Source organism: Motacilla alba, chromosome 2, assembly GCF_015832195.1.
Source record: "Motacilla alba alba isolate MOTALB_02 chromosome 2, Motacilla_alba_V1.0_pri, whole genome shotgun sequence".
NCBI classification, from domain to species: domain Eukaryota; kingdom Metazoa; phylum Chordata; class Aves; order Passeriformes; family Motacillidae; genus Motacilla; species Motacilla alba.
The window spans coordinates 108,575,248-108,592,946 of NC_052017.1; the positions used below are offsets into that span (position 1 = coordinate 108,575,248).

The following is a 17,699-nucleotide window of genomic DNA, read 5'->3' on the forward strand; positions in this document are numbered from 1 at the left end:
GTTTTTAAATTTCTGGGGTGATAGGTCTGAAAATCCTATGGCATATTTTGTGCCCGATTAATTTTATGTACTTCATTGGGTAAGTGTTGATTTATTTGCTACATAAAATATCAATTTAAATGTAGCTCTCCGTGCCTGCTAGTTTGTGGACATGGGGTGCCATTTTATTGGCCTGTGCAGACAACTCACTAAATTCTTTCACCCTTTAATAAAAACTTGCAGCACAGCTGCAGTTTTGCTCTTACTTGGAACTGTGTGAGAGCAGCAAGTGCTCCAGCACGGTAGCTCACAGAAAGCCAGAAAGAAAAGAGCTTGTGGAAAGTACTGTCAGATCCATCAACCTGTCAGAAGGTAAACACAGTATGCTGAAGCACACCTTGCCTGGCAGCCACAGCCCCATGCAAAGTAAAAGGCCAAAACAGTACAGAGAAAAGCAGGCAGAGGAGAGAATGTTCAAGAACGCACTTCTCCTTATGATAGGGACATGCTCGAACTGTGCTCACAGTCATATATTGTGGTCTAGATGAAAATTGTTAATTTGCAGTAATTTAACTGCTCTAAAATATGTGCCCACAACTTTTGATGTCCCAGAGTGCTAAAGAAATCGTCATCAGTTTTCTTTTTTCATAAATAGCTCAACATTTTTCTTCTAATAGAGCCAGAGAAGAGGACCTTCTTGTTCATTGAAACAGAGCTAAGTGTGAGAGGAAGGGGTATGATAAAGAACAGATCAATGGAAAACTGCTCTCTGTAACAAAATGTGACTTCAATGTTCAAGTTAAAAATATACCTATTGAATAGATTGGTTTTGAGGTTTGCATGGCATGGGGATGGTGTGTGTGTATCTCACAGAGCCCTCTCTCATTTTATGTCAATTCCAGCTGCTGGTCCTTAGTGGGAAACAGGCAAGAAGGCTTGCAGCAACTCTCCATCGGAGCCAACTGTGACAGGATTGGGACAATCCAGCATGAATTCCTGCACGCCCTGGGGTTCTGGCATGAGCAGTCTCGGTCTGACAGGGATGACTATGTGACCATCGTCTGGGACAGGATTCAGTCTGGTCAGTCCCTCATCTGCTTTTCCTCTCAATGTCTGGTGTTAGTGGTTTAGCTGTGGAACATCCCTTCCAGCCATCTTTTGGTGGTCATGCTATTCTCTCATCTGGACTTACTTTTCAAAGCCAGTATATCAATAGATTAGATATAAAGGGATATCTGCTTGAAACATAAATTCTCATTTGTTCTTGCTGTTGTAATTCCTTGTGCCACGACAGTTTCCGAAGCTCTTATTAGAGATCTGAGTCCTGTTAATGCTTCGTGTTGTACCACAGGGCAGCAGAAGGGGATAATTTAGTTTGTTTAAATGAATACTCCAAAAATACACTTACTGTAGAAGCCCTTAATGAAATAAAAATAACTAACCACTCCCACCCCCCAGTCTGAAAAATCCAGTGTGACCAAAACCAGTAGATAATCTCCAGTGAAAACACTGGTCCTTCTCTTTCTGCCTGTCTGCTACACCTGATGCCAGCAGCAGAGCTGGGAGAACAGAGTGTGCAGAGGGTGGGCAGGCAGGAGAGACTTTTCATGGTCTGTGTCACACCAGCAGTTACTTTAGAAATGCAGCTTGTGAATTTTAAGTGTTGGTATATTTGGCACAAGCCTGAGAGATGGCACGGAATTTCTCAGGACTTTGCTCTGTCTCTGCCTCTTTAGCTTGTCGTTGTCCTCTGTGACTTTCAGGCTGTTCAAAAACAAAGTTATATATGCAGACTTGATGTTTTCCAAACATAGGTACACACAGAAGACTGAAAAACAGAATAATCATTAAATCTAATGCATTCTTTAGTCCTGATCAATAGTCAGGTGCATGTGCAATTGTATATTACAGAAAATTACTTAGATTCTCTTATTTGATTTCCATTATATTTTGCTGACTCTTTAGTAACAAGCTTCACTATTGTGAGACATTTGAAACTGCTGCAATTTTTTTTTACATTGACCAGATTATAGTTACTGTATCTTGGCTGATTTAAATTTTGACTCCCCATTGGGTAGTAAGCAACTGGTTGCTCATACTCCAGAAAACATCTGTAAAGCTAAATTCTGGAAGTTTATCTGATGACAATTCTAAATTGTTTATTGTTGCCTAAAATGACTAGTAATTGAACATTAGAGAATACAGATTAGAAACAGTTGCAAATTGCAGTAATTTGAGTACTGAAACACTCTCTCCACTCTTGGGTATCACAAGCCTGTCAAAGTTTATCAGTAGTACCACAGTAAAAATTTTCTGGTAGCAAAAACTTTATTTCATCCAGCAGAATTCACTAGTAGTTGAAAGAGGAAAGTAAATAGCCCTAGACTGGAAATAAAACTGTTTTACAGAGTAAGTAAAGTAAATTACTACAAAAACATATTTTGAGATATGATAGATTCTCTGTCACTGCAAGTGTTTACATTAAAATTTGATTCCCTTAAGCAACAGACAATCTTTCCTTTCAATTTTGCCATTTAGGTAAAGAACATAATTTCAATAAATACGATGATAAAACATCAGACTTCCTGAATGTTCCCTATGACTACAATTCTGTGATGCACTACAGCAAGACTGCATTCAAGAATGGAGCTGAGCCCACCATCATCACCAACATACCAGACTTCACTGATGTCATAGGACAGCGCATGGATTTCAGTGAGTACGACCTCCAGAAACTGAACCGGCTGTACAACTGCAGTAAGTTTCTCCATTTATTTTATATTATTTGAAAGAATCATTTGAAAGAAATGAGGGTGATACATACATGTTGGACCCATCCAGACTCAAGTGAAAGAGATACTTACGTATTTAGGGAAGTGAATTGTGTTAAAAACAGCAGAAATAATGGTACAGCTAGAAATAACATCCCTCCTGCAGAAACACTGCTGAGTAGCAGAGGTTTCTGTGCAATTTTATCTGACCTTTAGTTAAAAACCAGCTTTGCTCAGCAGCTGACTTTTGTTCATCCCATGGGTGGCTGTTTAAAATGTGTGCTTCTGCACAAAGCCTTTTGTTTTTTCCCTGTATTATTCCACAGCTGATGCTCAGACACTGCACAGAAATGAGCATCTTTGCTATGGCTATCATACCTACTCCACTTTCATGGAATCTGTGAGACAGATTCATGCCTATTCATATATACCCTATTCATGCAAATAGGGTACAGATGCCATTCTGAATAAAATGCAAGCTTTCTAAATTTTCATGTTTAGATTCCAACCTGGTCTCTTACAAAAGTGGTCAAAAGAGTTATTTTCCTCAGGTGGGGTTTATTTTACAAAGTTGAATGAAAGTAAGAGACAGAGAAATCTAGATAAGTCCATTATCAAATTGGAATATAATTCTGTAATTGTTGCTGCATTCAATGTGCCCTGACACTCAGAAGAAAACTTTTACATATCCCAAATAGTGAGTACTGGCTTACAATTATATTTTAAGTCTCGTAATACAGATTCCTTAAGCAATTATCAAACTGGTTTATTAAAAGGGTGCAGTTTTGTGAGCATAAAATTCTGACGAAAATGTTTTTATTCATGTAGGTCTAAATTGAACACACACATGCAGCCTTAGCTTCTAGCACTTGCTACACAATCACTTAGGCATTATAAAAGTGCTTACAGCTAAGGATGTCTTTCATAGGGATAGGGTCCTTCTTCCTCCCCATTGATCTTATCTATTTTTTATCATTCTTGTGCGTTACAGAAATGTTTTAACTTTAGTCTTAACCCACAGGCACATTCCCCAAATGAAAAAAGCCCCAGTCCTGCAGAAATCAGTGACAAAACTTCCATCATCTTCAGTGCAATCAGGACCTGCCCTGCTCCCCCATCCCTCTCTTGGCTTCATGTGATGTGTATAGTGTGGATGATATTTGCAGAGACATAAATATTGTCAGATCATCCACCAGTGTCAGGGCAGATGGTGTTTCACAGGTCCCAGCCCTCACCCACACAAAAGATTACTTCATTTGCTGAACATGATTTAAGGAAACGTGTAAGCTAAATTTCTGCTAGAGGCCCATGTGGACAGGCAATTACATTAAAAATGTAACTCTTCATTCCTAAATTGAAGAAAACAACCCACAGCATGAGAAACACTGACTGATCATTTAGTGCTGCTCCAATGTGTAATTCACTGCTTTCTTTGAGGCCATATGATAACGGTAGATTTTAGTCTGCTTTCCCCTTGGAGCATATTGCTTGACAGAACTGACCATGAGGTTTCCCTCAGCCTCTGGAAGTTAGGACTTGGAACTCATCCCCCATGTGTTTTCTTTCTAGTCCAGTCTTTAGCTGCATACCAAACAAGTATCTGGCTTTTGGTGCAGACAGAATTCACAACCTGCCTCACTCATTGCCCCTTCACCTGTTTCAGGAATGAATCTCAGAAATACATCATAATCTACTGGGTCTTGCTTTTCTGTCTTCCTGGCATTCAGGTCAACTCTCCATGCCAGCCAGCACTTTCTACTGAAGGTCATTCAGTTACTTCCTTCCTGTTTGGCCAAATCAATTTCATGTTTTGTTTTGTATTTTGATTTCAAAGAGTTCTTTCACCTAATAATTCTCCATTCTTGCTTACCTTCTTTCTCCAGCAGTTGGCATAACATTTGCTGTGAAGGCCTTTTCTTAGTTCTTACAACATTGTACTGAACTGATTCTTAAAAAATATCACTCATACACTTCTGACTACCTTGCAGCCTCTAGAGAGTTTTTAGCTTTCTGTGAGGACAACACAAAATATCTCAGCAGTAGAACCGGTTTGGCAGCAGTTCATACTTAAGTGCTTCCCAGAGCTACAGCTTAAGTGAAGCATTTGGTATGTTATTGAGGTTGAGTTTTGTGATAGTCAAGGTCTTTTTGTTATGCAATGAAACCTTTAAACCTTTGAGCCACAATATTTTATACATAGTTTTAAAAGTATTTCATTAACCTAGCTGTTTTCTAATCATGGTTGGTATTACACATGAGCTCAGACATTGTACGACGGGAAACAAAAATAAGAACAGGGATAAACCTGGACTGTGATATCTCTCACCTATCCAGAGTTTGCTTTAGACAGAGAAAATATTTCATATGGTGTTCTCCCTTTCATATTTAACTGCACAGTCTTCCTTCAACTAATTTTTCACTTGTTACATGAAAGATATTGTAAAATTTATATGACAAGAAATATCCACTGATCCCAAATATACCTTTGCCAAATGGTTTTGTTTGTTTTTGGTTTAGTTTGGTTTGTTTTTGTTTTTAATTCAATGTTTGGAAAATCAAGGTTTGTTTATTCCAGTCAAATAGCTTCTGCTTTTCTATATTTCAAAAGAAACACTCCAGCTGATACATTAGTGAGTTTGTATCAAAATCTGTGGCCATGTGTGGACTGGCCTAAAGAAAGCAGAACAAAGAATGGGAAGTCTCAGGATCTTTTGACTATAATATGAAGGTGTGTGGATTGGGCTGATGTTAGTGTTCCTTTTATAAATAAAAGACATGATATGATAATTAGCAGATGCCCTCCTGTGTTTGCTGAGGGCCCAGAGTGTTCCTGATGACATCTTATTAATGTCAGCGTTAATCACCAAGTGTTTTGAGTTCCTAAACATTGTATATATGAATGCTGATCATATTTGAAACCACTGATTACTTAGTGTTTGCATTTAGTCTTTCTCTGCTCATGGCTTTGGACCTTCAGAATTAAAATGTGTTACATAATAGAGATTCACAATTTTATTTTATTTTTTTAATGCCATAGCCTCCTCCCTAAGTTTCATGGACACATGCAGTTTTGAACTTGAAAATATATGTGGCATGATTCAAAGTTCAGATGATAACAGTGACTGGCAGCGTTTGTCTCAAGTTCCTGCTGGGCCAAATACTGATCACACTAATATGGGAGAATGCAAAGGTATGAGAAAAAAAACTCTTATCTTTCTGGGAGGTGTTTTCTGCAGAGGCATGCTGGGTTCCTTCAAGCTTGGCCTTGTTATCTATTTTTTTTTTAACAAACTACAGTTTATTTTTTAACTAAGCAGCATAAATCTACATACCTAAGAACATCATGTGATATGTTGATTTTCTGCTTATTTCAGAGGATCGAATGTCCTTATCTCTTTTGATCAGTTTTTTTTTGGTCTTAGTGTCACATCCTGTCATGTGAGTTATATAAAGCATTGAACACATGATACAGGCACACCAAATAGATTGCTGCTTTTCTGAATAATTGCTCAATAAGTCCTTGGACAGGGGTAGGATTTTGAAATGTGTATTATCAGGGCTGAGGTGAAAAATTAATTTAGCAATCTAGCTAGATGTATCTCAACCTGTCAGAACAGTCCAAGAGTTCAGGAGTTTAAATCAGTCCTCCAGAGGGTCAACTGTGAGTTACTGGCACTGGGTAAACAGTAAAAACCCATGGTTTTGAGTACAATTTCCTATAGATAATGAAATGAGGACAAAAGCTGCAAAGAGAATAGCTCTACCTTTGGAAAAGGTGAACAGGTAACAGTCCTCAGTCAGAGATTTGTACAAGATCTACCTAACCCTGACCTGACTGTATCTTCTAGAGTTATTACAATACAGCATTAAGAAAGCCAGTACACATGGAAAATTCTGTTTTCTCTCCCCTCTACCGCTCATTTCTCATTGACTTTTGGCAGATTCTGGCTACTTCATGCATTTTGACACCAGTGCTGGAGGAGAAGGAAGCACAGCTGTCCTGGAGAGCCGAATTCTGTATCCCAAAAGAGGTTTTCAGTGCTTACAATTCTATTTATATAACAGTGGTAATGAGAGTGACCGGCTGAATGTCTGGGTCAGGGAGTACACATCAGCCAATCCAAATGGCACTCTGAGATTCATCAAGGAGATAAAAGGTATGGAATAAAATTCTATTTTGTTTTAACCTATCCTCAGTATTTTTCAAAGTACTGGGGAGAATTATTGTGGCAAAGTCACTCATTTCCTAGTGCTGTTCTTTGGCTTCTTCTCTGTCTATGTAATTGATTCATTGCTGCTGAAATTATACCTGATGGATCCTCAGTCAGCTGCTTTCCTATAATATAATAAATTACCACAAATTTCAAACTCTTGTATTATCAGGATAGTTTTCTCGCCAAACTAGCTAAAATTCCATGAGCAATCATTTTAACTGTTCTAGAATTGCTGGTATCAATAGCAGCTGATGAAGTCGGAATATTAGAGTAAATTACAATTAATAAGAAAGTATAATAAAGAAATGGAAAGCACAAGTGCCCTGGAATATCTAAGTTAAAAAAATAAATAAAATTTAAATGACTTAACTGAAATATATGAGCAACAGATCATGATTTGAGTTGTAGTTTGAAGAAGATTAAATTCTTGTGGTTTTAGGAGCCTATGGCCTACAGAATGATCAGTTGAGGTCAGCTAATGGACAAGAGCTCTTTAAGCTAGATTTGCCAAACTCACCTTATGATTAAATGACTTTCTCAAATACTTAACTGTTATGTGGTCTCCATTTCACCTACACCAACTTCAGAAGAATCTGAGCAAGTTCTGTTACTAAACAGGATCATTTCTGTCTCTTTTTGTTTCTTTAGGCTTAGCTGCTGCCGGTGCCTGGGGTTTTTTCCACTCTTTTCTTCACCTCTATGGCTTCACCCTCTGTGCCCTCTGAGCTAGCAGGCATCCTTAACCGAAGAGTTGCTAAGGCAGGTGTAGACTTCACATCAGTCTGAGCCCTCCAAACTCTTTCAAACCTTACTTTGATGCCAAGAGTAATTTCTCCAGACTTCAGCCTTCCTCACAAACACTTTTTTTGTGTCTGTTAGGCCCCATCTCCCATTCCTGCTTTCTCAAGTCCATAATTTCCTTTGAAGTCTCTGATCTCATAAGTGTGTCCAAAGAGGCACCCTATTTTGACAATCCGTGGCAAAACTTTTAGGGATGGTTCAAGACCACTTTCCCCCCAACCTGTTTCACTTCTCTCAAGTGAGAAGTTACCCTCACCAATGCAGTCAATAACCTGGAAGTAACAGTGATATTAGAGCCCCTTCCATCCATGGTGTGACACCCTGGCTGAGCTGCTTATGGGTTTGCACTGAACTACGATGTTCGAGAGGCTTAGGGACAATCCCTGAACCCTTCCCACTGGTTTGTGGCAGCTGGGGATTTTTGAACTGCATGTATTCCATGAAAAAATCCTTTAGCTTATGCAGAAGGCAATTTCATGGAAAACAGTGGGGTGCTTTTCTTCTTGTTTCTTGGTTAATTTTTCCCCTCCTAATTATAGCAGTAATGAAAAATGTCAAGAAATTAAGACATATTTGAGATCCATTGTGTTGTGTTTCGGGTTGTTAGGAGAGTGATGCATGAGTTCTGTACCTGCTTGTTCAGTAAACGCAGCTGGTCTTCTGTGCAGATGAACTAAAACCAGGCCACAAAAGAAACTGTTTTGGTGCACATACTTTTAAAAAAGGGTGTTCTATTTTCATTGACCTCACAAGGCCCCTGTGCAGAGGTCTTTGCTTTTGTGTACACTGCTCTTGGAGTCAAGTGGAATTTGCTAGTGCAGGCACTTTTGGATGCAGCATAAACTTGCAGTGAGGTTCTATTGCACGAAGTAGGTTTTGCAAATGACTGGCTTTAATTTGACCTTAGTGCCATTAATCACGTGATGGGTGAAGAGTGCTTCTGCACAGGCAAGCTTCCAACAAGCCATTTAGAAATACAAAAACAAATGAATGAACTAGTCTTGTAGTTCTAGGTTCCCAGAATCCTCTGGAGCATTTTTTTGTTGAGGCATGTTTTTGTTCAGTTATTTGAATATAACTTGTTCTAAATTTTTTATTTTTAACAATACAGGTGAAACTCTTTTTGTGGATTTAATAATCACAACTCCTGGATTGATTTAATTTTAAAATAAAAATGTAAAAGAAAAAGCAGTTTTATAACCCATCAACAAGTGCTATTAATGCGCTATTATGCATATTAATTCTGTTAAAATATTGTATTGAGCAGATATGATCTTGAACTGAAAAAGTAACATCTACAGAAGAAATATTCCATCACATCAGTGCCAGTGGAATTGAAAAATTCTTACACAGTGTTGGTATAGGGCTCACAGACCTGTGCAGTGTTTGACTGTATTGCTGAGTCAGAAGTCTCTACCCTTGTTTTTCAGGTTCACCTGAGACCTACTGGCAGCTCCATCATGTTTCTTTGAATGTCACCAGAAAATTCCGGGTTATTTTTCAAGGCGTGAGAGGAAGTGGCTTATCAAATGGAGGCCTCTCTATTGATGACATCAACTTGTCAGAAACTCAGTGTCCCCACCATGTCTGGCATATCAGAAATTTCACAAATCTCCTCAACAACAGTCCAGCAGGGAAAAAAGGGATAATATACAGTCCACCTTTTTACTCTAATGAAGGATATGCTTTTCAGGTCAGCTTGTATGTAAATGGTACCATTGATAACCCATTTAATTTAGGAATATACTTGTCCTTGATTTCTGGAGCAAACGATGATCATTTGAAATGGCCCTGTCCATGGCAACAAGGTACCATGATCCTGCTTGACCAGCATCCTGATATTCGTCAGCAGATGTCAAACCAAAGAAGTATAACAACAGACCCTCTGAGGCTTTCAGGTTAGTTAAAATCAAACATGTAAAACACAACCAAAAGACAAGGGATCACATCTCCTCTTTGTGTAAATTAATGCATATTTTTAGCTTCTGGAATGTTTAATATGTTTGCAGCAACAACAATATTGATCCACAGACAAGAAAAAAATTAAACCTACAAGCAAGTTAAGCTGTGACTCAGGATTTCAAAGTTGCCTTTGCATAAGAAACAGGTGGATCATCTATTCTTAAAATTTTTTTCATATGCTCTGTGAGGATAAATATATTTCTATTTTAATGAGAATGGAAGTTTTCAAGAAGTCATGAAAAGAAAAATACTAAATTAACAACACAGGCAGTTTATAGCAGATATTTGATTGATAGTTTCTTCACTATCAAACAAATCCCAGCCCTTCTTGTCAAAGGTACAGTGATGCCAGAAAAGCCTCCAGATGGACAAAATACTCATTCATATTAAGTAATCTATACTTGTTCAAGGTGTGAGAAGATAAGGGCTGTTGTCCACAATAACTTGGAAATGTGACAGTTGAGGTAAAAAGTAACTCTGAGAAATTATTGGAATCTCTACACAGAGAGTTATTAAAGAAAACACCCACATTCAGCATTGGATAAAGTTTGGATTTAAGCCGTAATGACTTTCTTCTTTTTGCCAAAAGAAATAATTTCTGTCACTGAATTAGTTTTCTGGACTTTCAGACTAGAAAGGAAGGAAGGAAGGCACAAAACCATCCAATTCATATTATTATTTGAAAACCAGTATGTTTTACATTGCATTTTCTGTGACACTGGCTCTACATGAAAACAAAGTGGGTAATAAAGAAAGACTTAATGTCCTCCCTGTAAATAAAAGACACACCACACCCTGTCATCCACAGATGTTTGTAAAAGCACATTTTCCTTGTGCTTTCTGCTGTTGCAGCCACAGTGCCCTTTTCCTACTCTGACTCTGTGGACTCTACTCCTTCTCGCTTGTTTATTCGTATATTGCAAATAGTCCACGATTTCCAAGGGAAGCCTTGTAACACACATTTTTTATCTAACCAGAGAGGTGTTGGAGCAGGCAGATCTTTCTGCCTCTGTCAGATTCTTTCGTGGACAATCAGGCTCAGCTTTGAGCTTTAGAACAGGGCTTGTTGGAGCAGGCATCAGTCATCTGTGATCATTTAGGTTGCTCGAATATCTTGTGCCCCACATCTACTGCAGGAGATGCTCTCTTTTGAGAAGCACTGCATTAACTCATGTTAGAGATGATTTATGTGCTACTTATCTTCTTGACCACCTCACTTTAATGAACTAAAAAGAAAATACAACAGGTTTTCAACTAGCTCTCCAATTACCTCACCTCCAGCAGGTTCTTTTATCAGTACCTCAGGCTAAACCAAATCATTGAAGATCTCCATTGTCTTGTGCCTCTCATCAGTGGGGAATCCCAGGCAATTGAGGTTTCTGATGAGACACAAATCCAGAGCAGTCTCACATTCACATTCTTTTTATCTTATTTTTCCTCCCCAGAATCCTCATCAAACTACACTTGGGATAGGCCAGATAAAGTAGGATCTGAAGCAACTTTTCCCAATGGAACTAAATACATGAAAGGTCCAGGAGTTGGAACAAGCTCATTTTTAACTCATGAGAGACTTAGAAGCCGCAACTTTATCAAAGAAGATGGTGTTTATATTCTTTTAACAATAGAAGGTATGTAAACATAGCTGATAGTCTTTAGAATGCAGCAGTGTCAGATACCAAGTCACTGGTGCTGTAGTTATAAATACACGATGTACTTTGCACTTGAGCAGTATTTGAATTATGCCTGTGTCTAAAGTCAAATTATATGTTTGAATAAATTTGTGAACAGATACATACACAGTATAATTACTTTATCTCGTGTGAAGGTGTATAAAACAATGCTAATCCCATGCAAATTATTTTGAATATATTAATTTGAATAAAACGATCTGTTTCTGAAAAACTTCTAGAGGACACTTCCAAAAACATGCTTTCAGGAGCATGTTTTCCATCATGCTCCTGAAAGGCAAAAAAGACTGTTTATCTGGTATACCTTTGGGCAGGCGTACTGCTCTTTATTATTAGAAATTATCATTAGAATGAGAAGAAAAATAATGTGGAGCAAAGACCTTACTGCCTGTGGGTTCACCGTGCAGATATATCACATCTCCTGTCAACTCAGCCGAGCATTCCACCCCCTCTTGTTACAACTGCAAGCACCAGCACCACCAAACCTGGCCCTGGCCCTTCTGCCACCACCAAGGCTCCCAGTGGCACTGAGACCACCACCACTGCATCCACCACCACGGCGGGCAGCACCGCCCAGCCTGGAGATCCAGAGGTTCCAGCTTTCTGCCCACACAACCCCTGTGAAAACGATGGCGTCTGTGTCATGGTAAACAGAGCATCCGTGTGCAGGTAACTACCTTTGTTCACTCTCAAATGCAGCTTTAGGATGAGTAATGAGAGTTTCCAACCAAATAAATCTTTGCTCCCAATGAAAGGAGAGACACACTGTACCTCATTAAGGCAAGTATTTGCAACTGCTCCTGTGAGACTGAACTTACGGCCAATTTGGGCAACAAAGCTCCTAACCTCGGCATTTGATCATTTTGAAGTACTCTGCTTGACTTTCCTGTAAATTATATTTTAAATGTGTTTATTATTTTCAGTAATGTATTACTCCAAGTCTTTAGAATTCCCTATAGCAATATGTAGAAGAGTTGAATAAATGTAATTGAAAGAAAAGAGCATTTATATAATTAGAGTAGATTTGCAATACTTATCATGTAGGAAGTAGCGTAGACATTATTTTAAAATTTGATTCAGAAATATTGTACAGTGCAAATTATGACCATGAGTTACCAAAGTGTAGTCGCTCGCCTTTGAAACCAGCAGCGAAAGCTGAGGAATAAAAGATTGTTTGCCCTGCAAGATGATTATTATCAACTTTTATTTAATTCTCTGTGGATGCATTTACGTAACCTACCTGCCTGATTAGCATTGTTCCAACTCTCAAATAAGCTCTGAGGCTGAAGACAGTAACCTTAGATGCTGTTCCAGGGCAGGTAGACTGGGGGAGTGCTGTGAGGAAAACATAAAGGCCAAGAGCCACAGGAGTCAGGATGACTCATTAAGCGTTATACATCCCCATTTAGAGACCTTTTAAAAAATAATTCTTGTGCAACTCATTAGAAGCAGGCCACAAATATGAGTAAATGTCAAGAAGTAGTTCCAAGAAGACAAAAATAAAAAAATATGCTCAATGTCATGCCTCATTTCAAAATTATGTAAAGAGAACATTTATTTTCTGACATCTCTGGACACTTTGAAGCTTTAGTGCCTTTGCAACCTCCTTTCTGTCCTACAGAAATGTGTGACCTGCAGTCAGTTTCCACCCCAATTTTCTGCTGGGAAATGGGAATGTGATACATCTGTTCAAGCTGAATCACCTGGAGTCCCCCCCAGCAGGCAATATCTTTGCAGTGCACTGCAAACAGACTTGTTTTCAGACTTGTATTCAGGTAGTCCTGAATAAATGGCTTAGATAGGAGCTAGAAAATCAATACATAAGGAATAACCAAGGTTAGAAAGATGGAGGTGGGTGTGCTGACTGTGATGCTGGGTAAGGTGATGGAATCAGAGCCTGGAGGTTGTTTTCAGTCCTAAAACTGGATGGCTGCTGGGCTGTGAATTTCTTTTTCTTACCTGCTCGTTGGATGAAGGCAGAGGCTGCTGTTACAAGTTCTTCAAATCTGAAAATTAAAAAAAAAAAAAGAGAAACTCCATAGATCAGCTGCATCCAAGCATTAAGAGGTCAAGAGGATCAGGAAGGCATTTAGGATTTCTGGCAAAGGCTCTCTCTGAAGGCACAACCCGTGAAACATCAGGAAGCTGAAAGAAACACCTTTGGGTGTGTAAGGACAATGGGCCACTCAGACCACTAAAACAACTTTAAAATAGAAATCCAGTTTAAGATGATTTCATTATGGTTTAGGATATAGAAATTACATCAGAGATGCCATTTTTCTGAAGTAGATCTTTTCACACCTTTAATATTTAGTTGATAGTAAATGTTTGTTATTTTACTTTCTAGATGTCCAGCAGGTGACAACTGGTGGTACATGGGAGAAAAGTGTGAAAGGAAAGGCTCAACTCACGAAAATACTGTAATAGCTGTTTCTTCAACCATAACTGTGTTTGTTGTAATGCTTATTGTCACCATCACAACTGCAGTGTGCCTTAAAAAGAAATACAAACAAGGAAAGGAGAATAAGGAGAGTGTGACTCTAGAAGAAGTAAGTATCTTGCTTCTTTCAACAAATATACAGACACATGCACACATATCTATATTGACTAAAAAGCAAACAATCAAATTAAGTAAGGAGTAAATGGGAAGATGTCACCTTTTTGAAGCCTAAAGACTATAGGTTAAGAATTAAAGATCTCCTTTAAGTGACACTAATTGATCAAACACCAAAACCCCACTTAATTAAAAATCTGTTCTCCTCTTCCACCCCTCTGCACTCTGCCCCAGTGACAGCCTGCATTGAATGGGATAGTGTGAACAAAGGGGTTCATTTTTAATTTGTAATTAAATAATATTTTCTGCTCAGTAAACTTGTATTTCATCTATCACCGCTTATTCGACTAAATGCCCCCCTGGATATGGTGCTAAAAAATGCATCCCAGGATGTCAAAACAAAAAGCAAATCTAAAAAAAATATTTTTCCACATTCAAAGGCCATTTTTTATGCAAGGCGTGAAGTAGTTGTGGAAATATTAACTTAAGGAAGTTTTAAGAAGACAGCAGGTTAAAACTGTCTAGATGACAGGATCAGAAATGCCATGTACTGGATAGAAGCAGCATTTGGCCATGTTTTCACAGGAAATTTCATTTTTGAGACAGTCTGAGACACATGGACTCTTACTTTAAGTAGAGGCTTGTCCTGGAAATAGCAAGTGTCACATAATTTAGAGGGACTCACAGGGCACAGGAGAAATTTTGTAAACAAACTGAAGAGGAATATCCTTCCAGAATGAAGTTCCATTTTTAATTTTGTCCTAATACTCTTTATGTGATACCCCATTGGATAGCAGTAGCTCTGTGCAGTGTCAGATACTTGACACTGCTACTTCATGACCATCCAATAAATAGTTTTGGTTTCTTTGCAAGTAATGCTCTTACATTATACACATACTTCCCTTCCCTATCCACTTCTAAGATGTGGGTTTGGTTTTTTTTTTCCTCACTTAGACTAAAACATCCTTCTGAAGATAATGCAAACAAGCATCAAAGACTCAAGATGAACATCACTGCAAAACCACAACTACGTCATCGTTCTTTCTGTTCCTTTTATCTCAACCATCATGATAAAAGTTTGTAAAGTCTGGAAAATAATTCATCATCTGGATAAAACACTGTGCTAAAGTCAGTGGAGTGTCTGACACTGCTGTGTGTATCGTGTCATTCAATAGAGAAAAATGGAAATCTGTCGTGTGACATGGCTGCCTTGTCCTTCAAGTCTACCTAAACATGCAGAAAGCATGCAAACAGCATCCTGAATTTCAGTCAACACAGGAAAGTCTAAATTTGCTACATTATCATTGCACAGCTGTCTGTAATAAAGGGGAGCTGGACCCTGTGTTCACAGGGTACCCAGCAGTTCTCAGTCCTGCTGCAGCTGTCAGTCAGTAGTGTGAGAGCTTGTGAAGTGTGTGACCGTCTGGTTCATTTGTTATTTGGTTGTGATCTACTCACTATAAAAGAAATAACAAGTAATGGGGAAAGTAATAAAGGAATCTCACAGTCACACCTTAATGAGGAAGTCACTGTAGAGATAATAATGAGGATCCAGAATGCTTCAGCCACTGATTGATGGTCCATTAGAGGAACTACTCAGGCAGAACCCTCAAAAATGTCAACCTGAACAATAATTAACTGATAGGAAGGAGGAAATACGATTAACATGAGTGTTGTGGAGAAGTTGAGGCTGCTTGAGATACAGGCTATCAGAAAAGGCTTGTCGATTTATGTAAAAATGACTGTGGGGTGTTTAGAGGAGGGGTCAAAAGAGCCAAAGAAAAGTGGGGGGAAATGGGGCCAGAAACTGGAGAGACACACCTGCAAAAGAGAGCCAATGGCCAGACAGGTCTTAGGGCTCATGCATCTAGGTACTAGCACATGGAGGGGTCTATGTGCCAGGAACTGGAGGGACTGTGGGTCACAGGGTTTGTAGCTCTGAAGACCAGAAACTGCAGGGACTGGTATGTGGCATTTATGTGTGTCTTGAAAGGTCCTGGTGCCAGCAGCAGCTGGAGGGATCAGGTTGTGTGTTGGTGTAGAAGGGGTCTAAGTGCTGGCAGCTGGAAAAATCTATGTGTTAATATTTCTTCAGTGAATTTAATTCTCTGTGTGTGTGTGTGTGTGTATGTGTGTGTGTGAGTGTGTGTGCACATAATTCGCTAGCAAACTTCAAGCTGGACTAGTTAGTGAGTTGGAGGAAACATTTCCACATCTGGAGGACTCAAACATCACACTGCCCTACCTGGCAAGCAGAAGGTGACTTGTATACCACTGCCAGAGCTCCCAAGCATGGCTATTTACCAGGTTTAGAGGCCATGCTAACATTTAAGGGGACTGTGCTTGAGTGTGTTTCTGGATGTGGAGAATGAGGGCACACATTTTTTCAACCAGAGAACCAGCATTCTGATTCCCTGGAGGGGAGGAAGAGGACAGGGCAGTGTGCCTTTCTCTGAGTTTGGGTAGCATTACAGAAGTGTTGTGCAGCCCATGCTGCTCTGTGTGTGTGTGCAGCAGCCTGAACCACCAGCCACTTCAGGGACCCCTGTGAGTGCGTGTCAGTGTGTCTTGGACACAACCTTGCTGCCAGCCAGACCTGGGAGCAGCAGCCAAATCCTTAGGACCGGGATGCAGAGATCACCTGGAACCATTCCTGGCTGGGCAGGTTGGAGCTGGATCCTGGGTCTGGGAGATTTAGTGGCTTCCTTAACACCCCTGACAAATAGAGCTACGATTCAGTAGGATTTAGAGAAATAAGTAAGCATGGAAACAAAAGGGACAGAGGAAGCAAAACGTCCCTCCCTGAGGACACTTCGTAGAGGGAGACAGCAGCCACCATGGGCACAAATCATCACATTTTTGATGTTTTTCAGGGGGGCTGTGAGAGACAGGAGTGCCTGTAATGGAAATGTCAGGTCACACCAGATGGTTGGTAGACTGGTATGTGAATGTGTTCACATTTAAAGGTCAGCAGCTACTTTGATAGCCTGGGATGGGTGTTGATGATTTTAACATTTGTCATGCAATTTACCCTAACTCTGGGCAAGAGCAGTTCAAATGTATGGAGAATTGATGAGGGAGCAAGTCTTCCTCTGAATGCTACTGCACAGCACAAAGCAACAAATGTGTATTCTTCTGTATCAACGCTATATATGTAGCCCTTCTCTGATTCATATTCTCTGAAATGTAGTTGTATTTAAAGCATTCATAGCTGGATTTATTAGCTTTTGTTGGAATCCAAAGATTCATGAAAACAGCCAGACAAAATTAACAAAGATTTGTCAGAGCTAACAAACATCCTGGATAGGAAAATACCCTACTATAGCTGTCTTAAAATAACTTTCCTATTTCCACACGTCTTCATCAGCAGTTTTCATGCAAATAATCCTCCAAATGCGCCTTCAATTAAGATATGCACATAGATTTACATGGAGTTAAGAAGACACAAATGAGACTGTTGATAAATTCAACCCTGGCTACAATCCTTAACATTATAAACTGTGAGCATTTGACAATTTCAAATGTGAAGTACTAGATTTGTAACAGTAGAGATCATTTATATTTTTGAAATCCAGATTACATGAGATACTTACCTGTATTTTCATCAGAAGAGAGCTTAACACACAGAGCAGTATTACAACATAATTTCAATACATTGCAGAAGATACAAATTCCATAGGATATATGCTGAAATGTTAAACGTTCATGGGAAAAAATCTTAAGCTTCTGC

The 17,699-nt window shown here is 39.2% G+C and overlaps 1 protein-coding gene across 1 annotated transcript in view; it reads left to right on the forward strand.

Moving 5' to 3' along the window:
• Positions 1-15,578, forward strand: part of MEP1B (meprin A subunit beta) — a 29,008-nt gene extending 13,430 nt beyond the window's left edge. Inside the window, exons 9-17 of the mRNA XM_038126918.1 lie at positions 882-1,060; positions 2,518-2,736; positions 5,788-5,940; positions 6,692-6,907; positions 9,196-9,663; positions 11,173-11,355; positions 11,823-12,084; positions 13,763-13,964; positions 14,924-15,578. Coding sequence (XP_037982846.1) covers positions 882-1,060; positions 2,518-2,736; positions 5,788-5,940; positions 6,692-6,907; positions 9,196-9,663; positions 11,173-11,355; positions 11,823-12,084; positions 13,763-13,964; positions 14,924-14,941 — 1,900 coding nt within the window. The 3' untranslated portion in view covers positions 14,942-15,578. The remainder of the gene's footprint in view (positions 1-881; positions 1,061-2,517; positions 2,737-5,787; positions 5,941-6,691; positions 6,908-9,195; positions 9,664-11,172; positions 11,356-11,822; positions 12,085-13,762; positions 13,965-14,923) is intronic.
• The last annotated feature ends 2,121 nt before the right edge of the window (positions 15,579-17,699 follow it).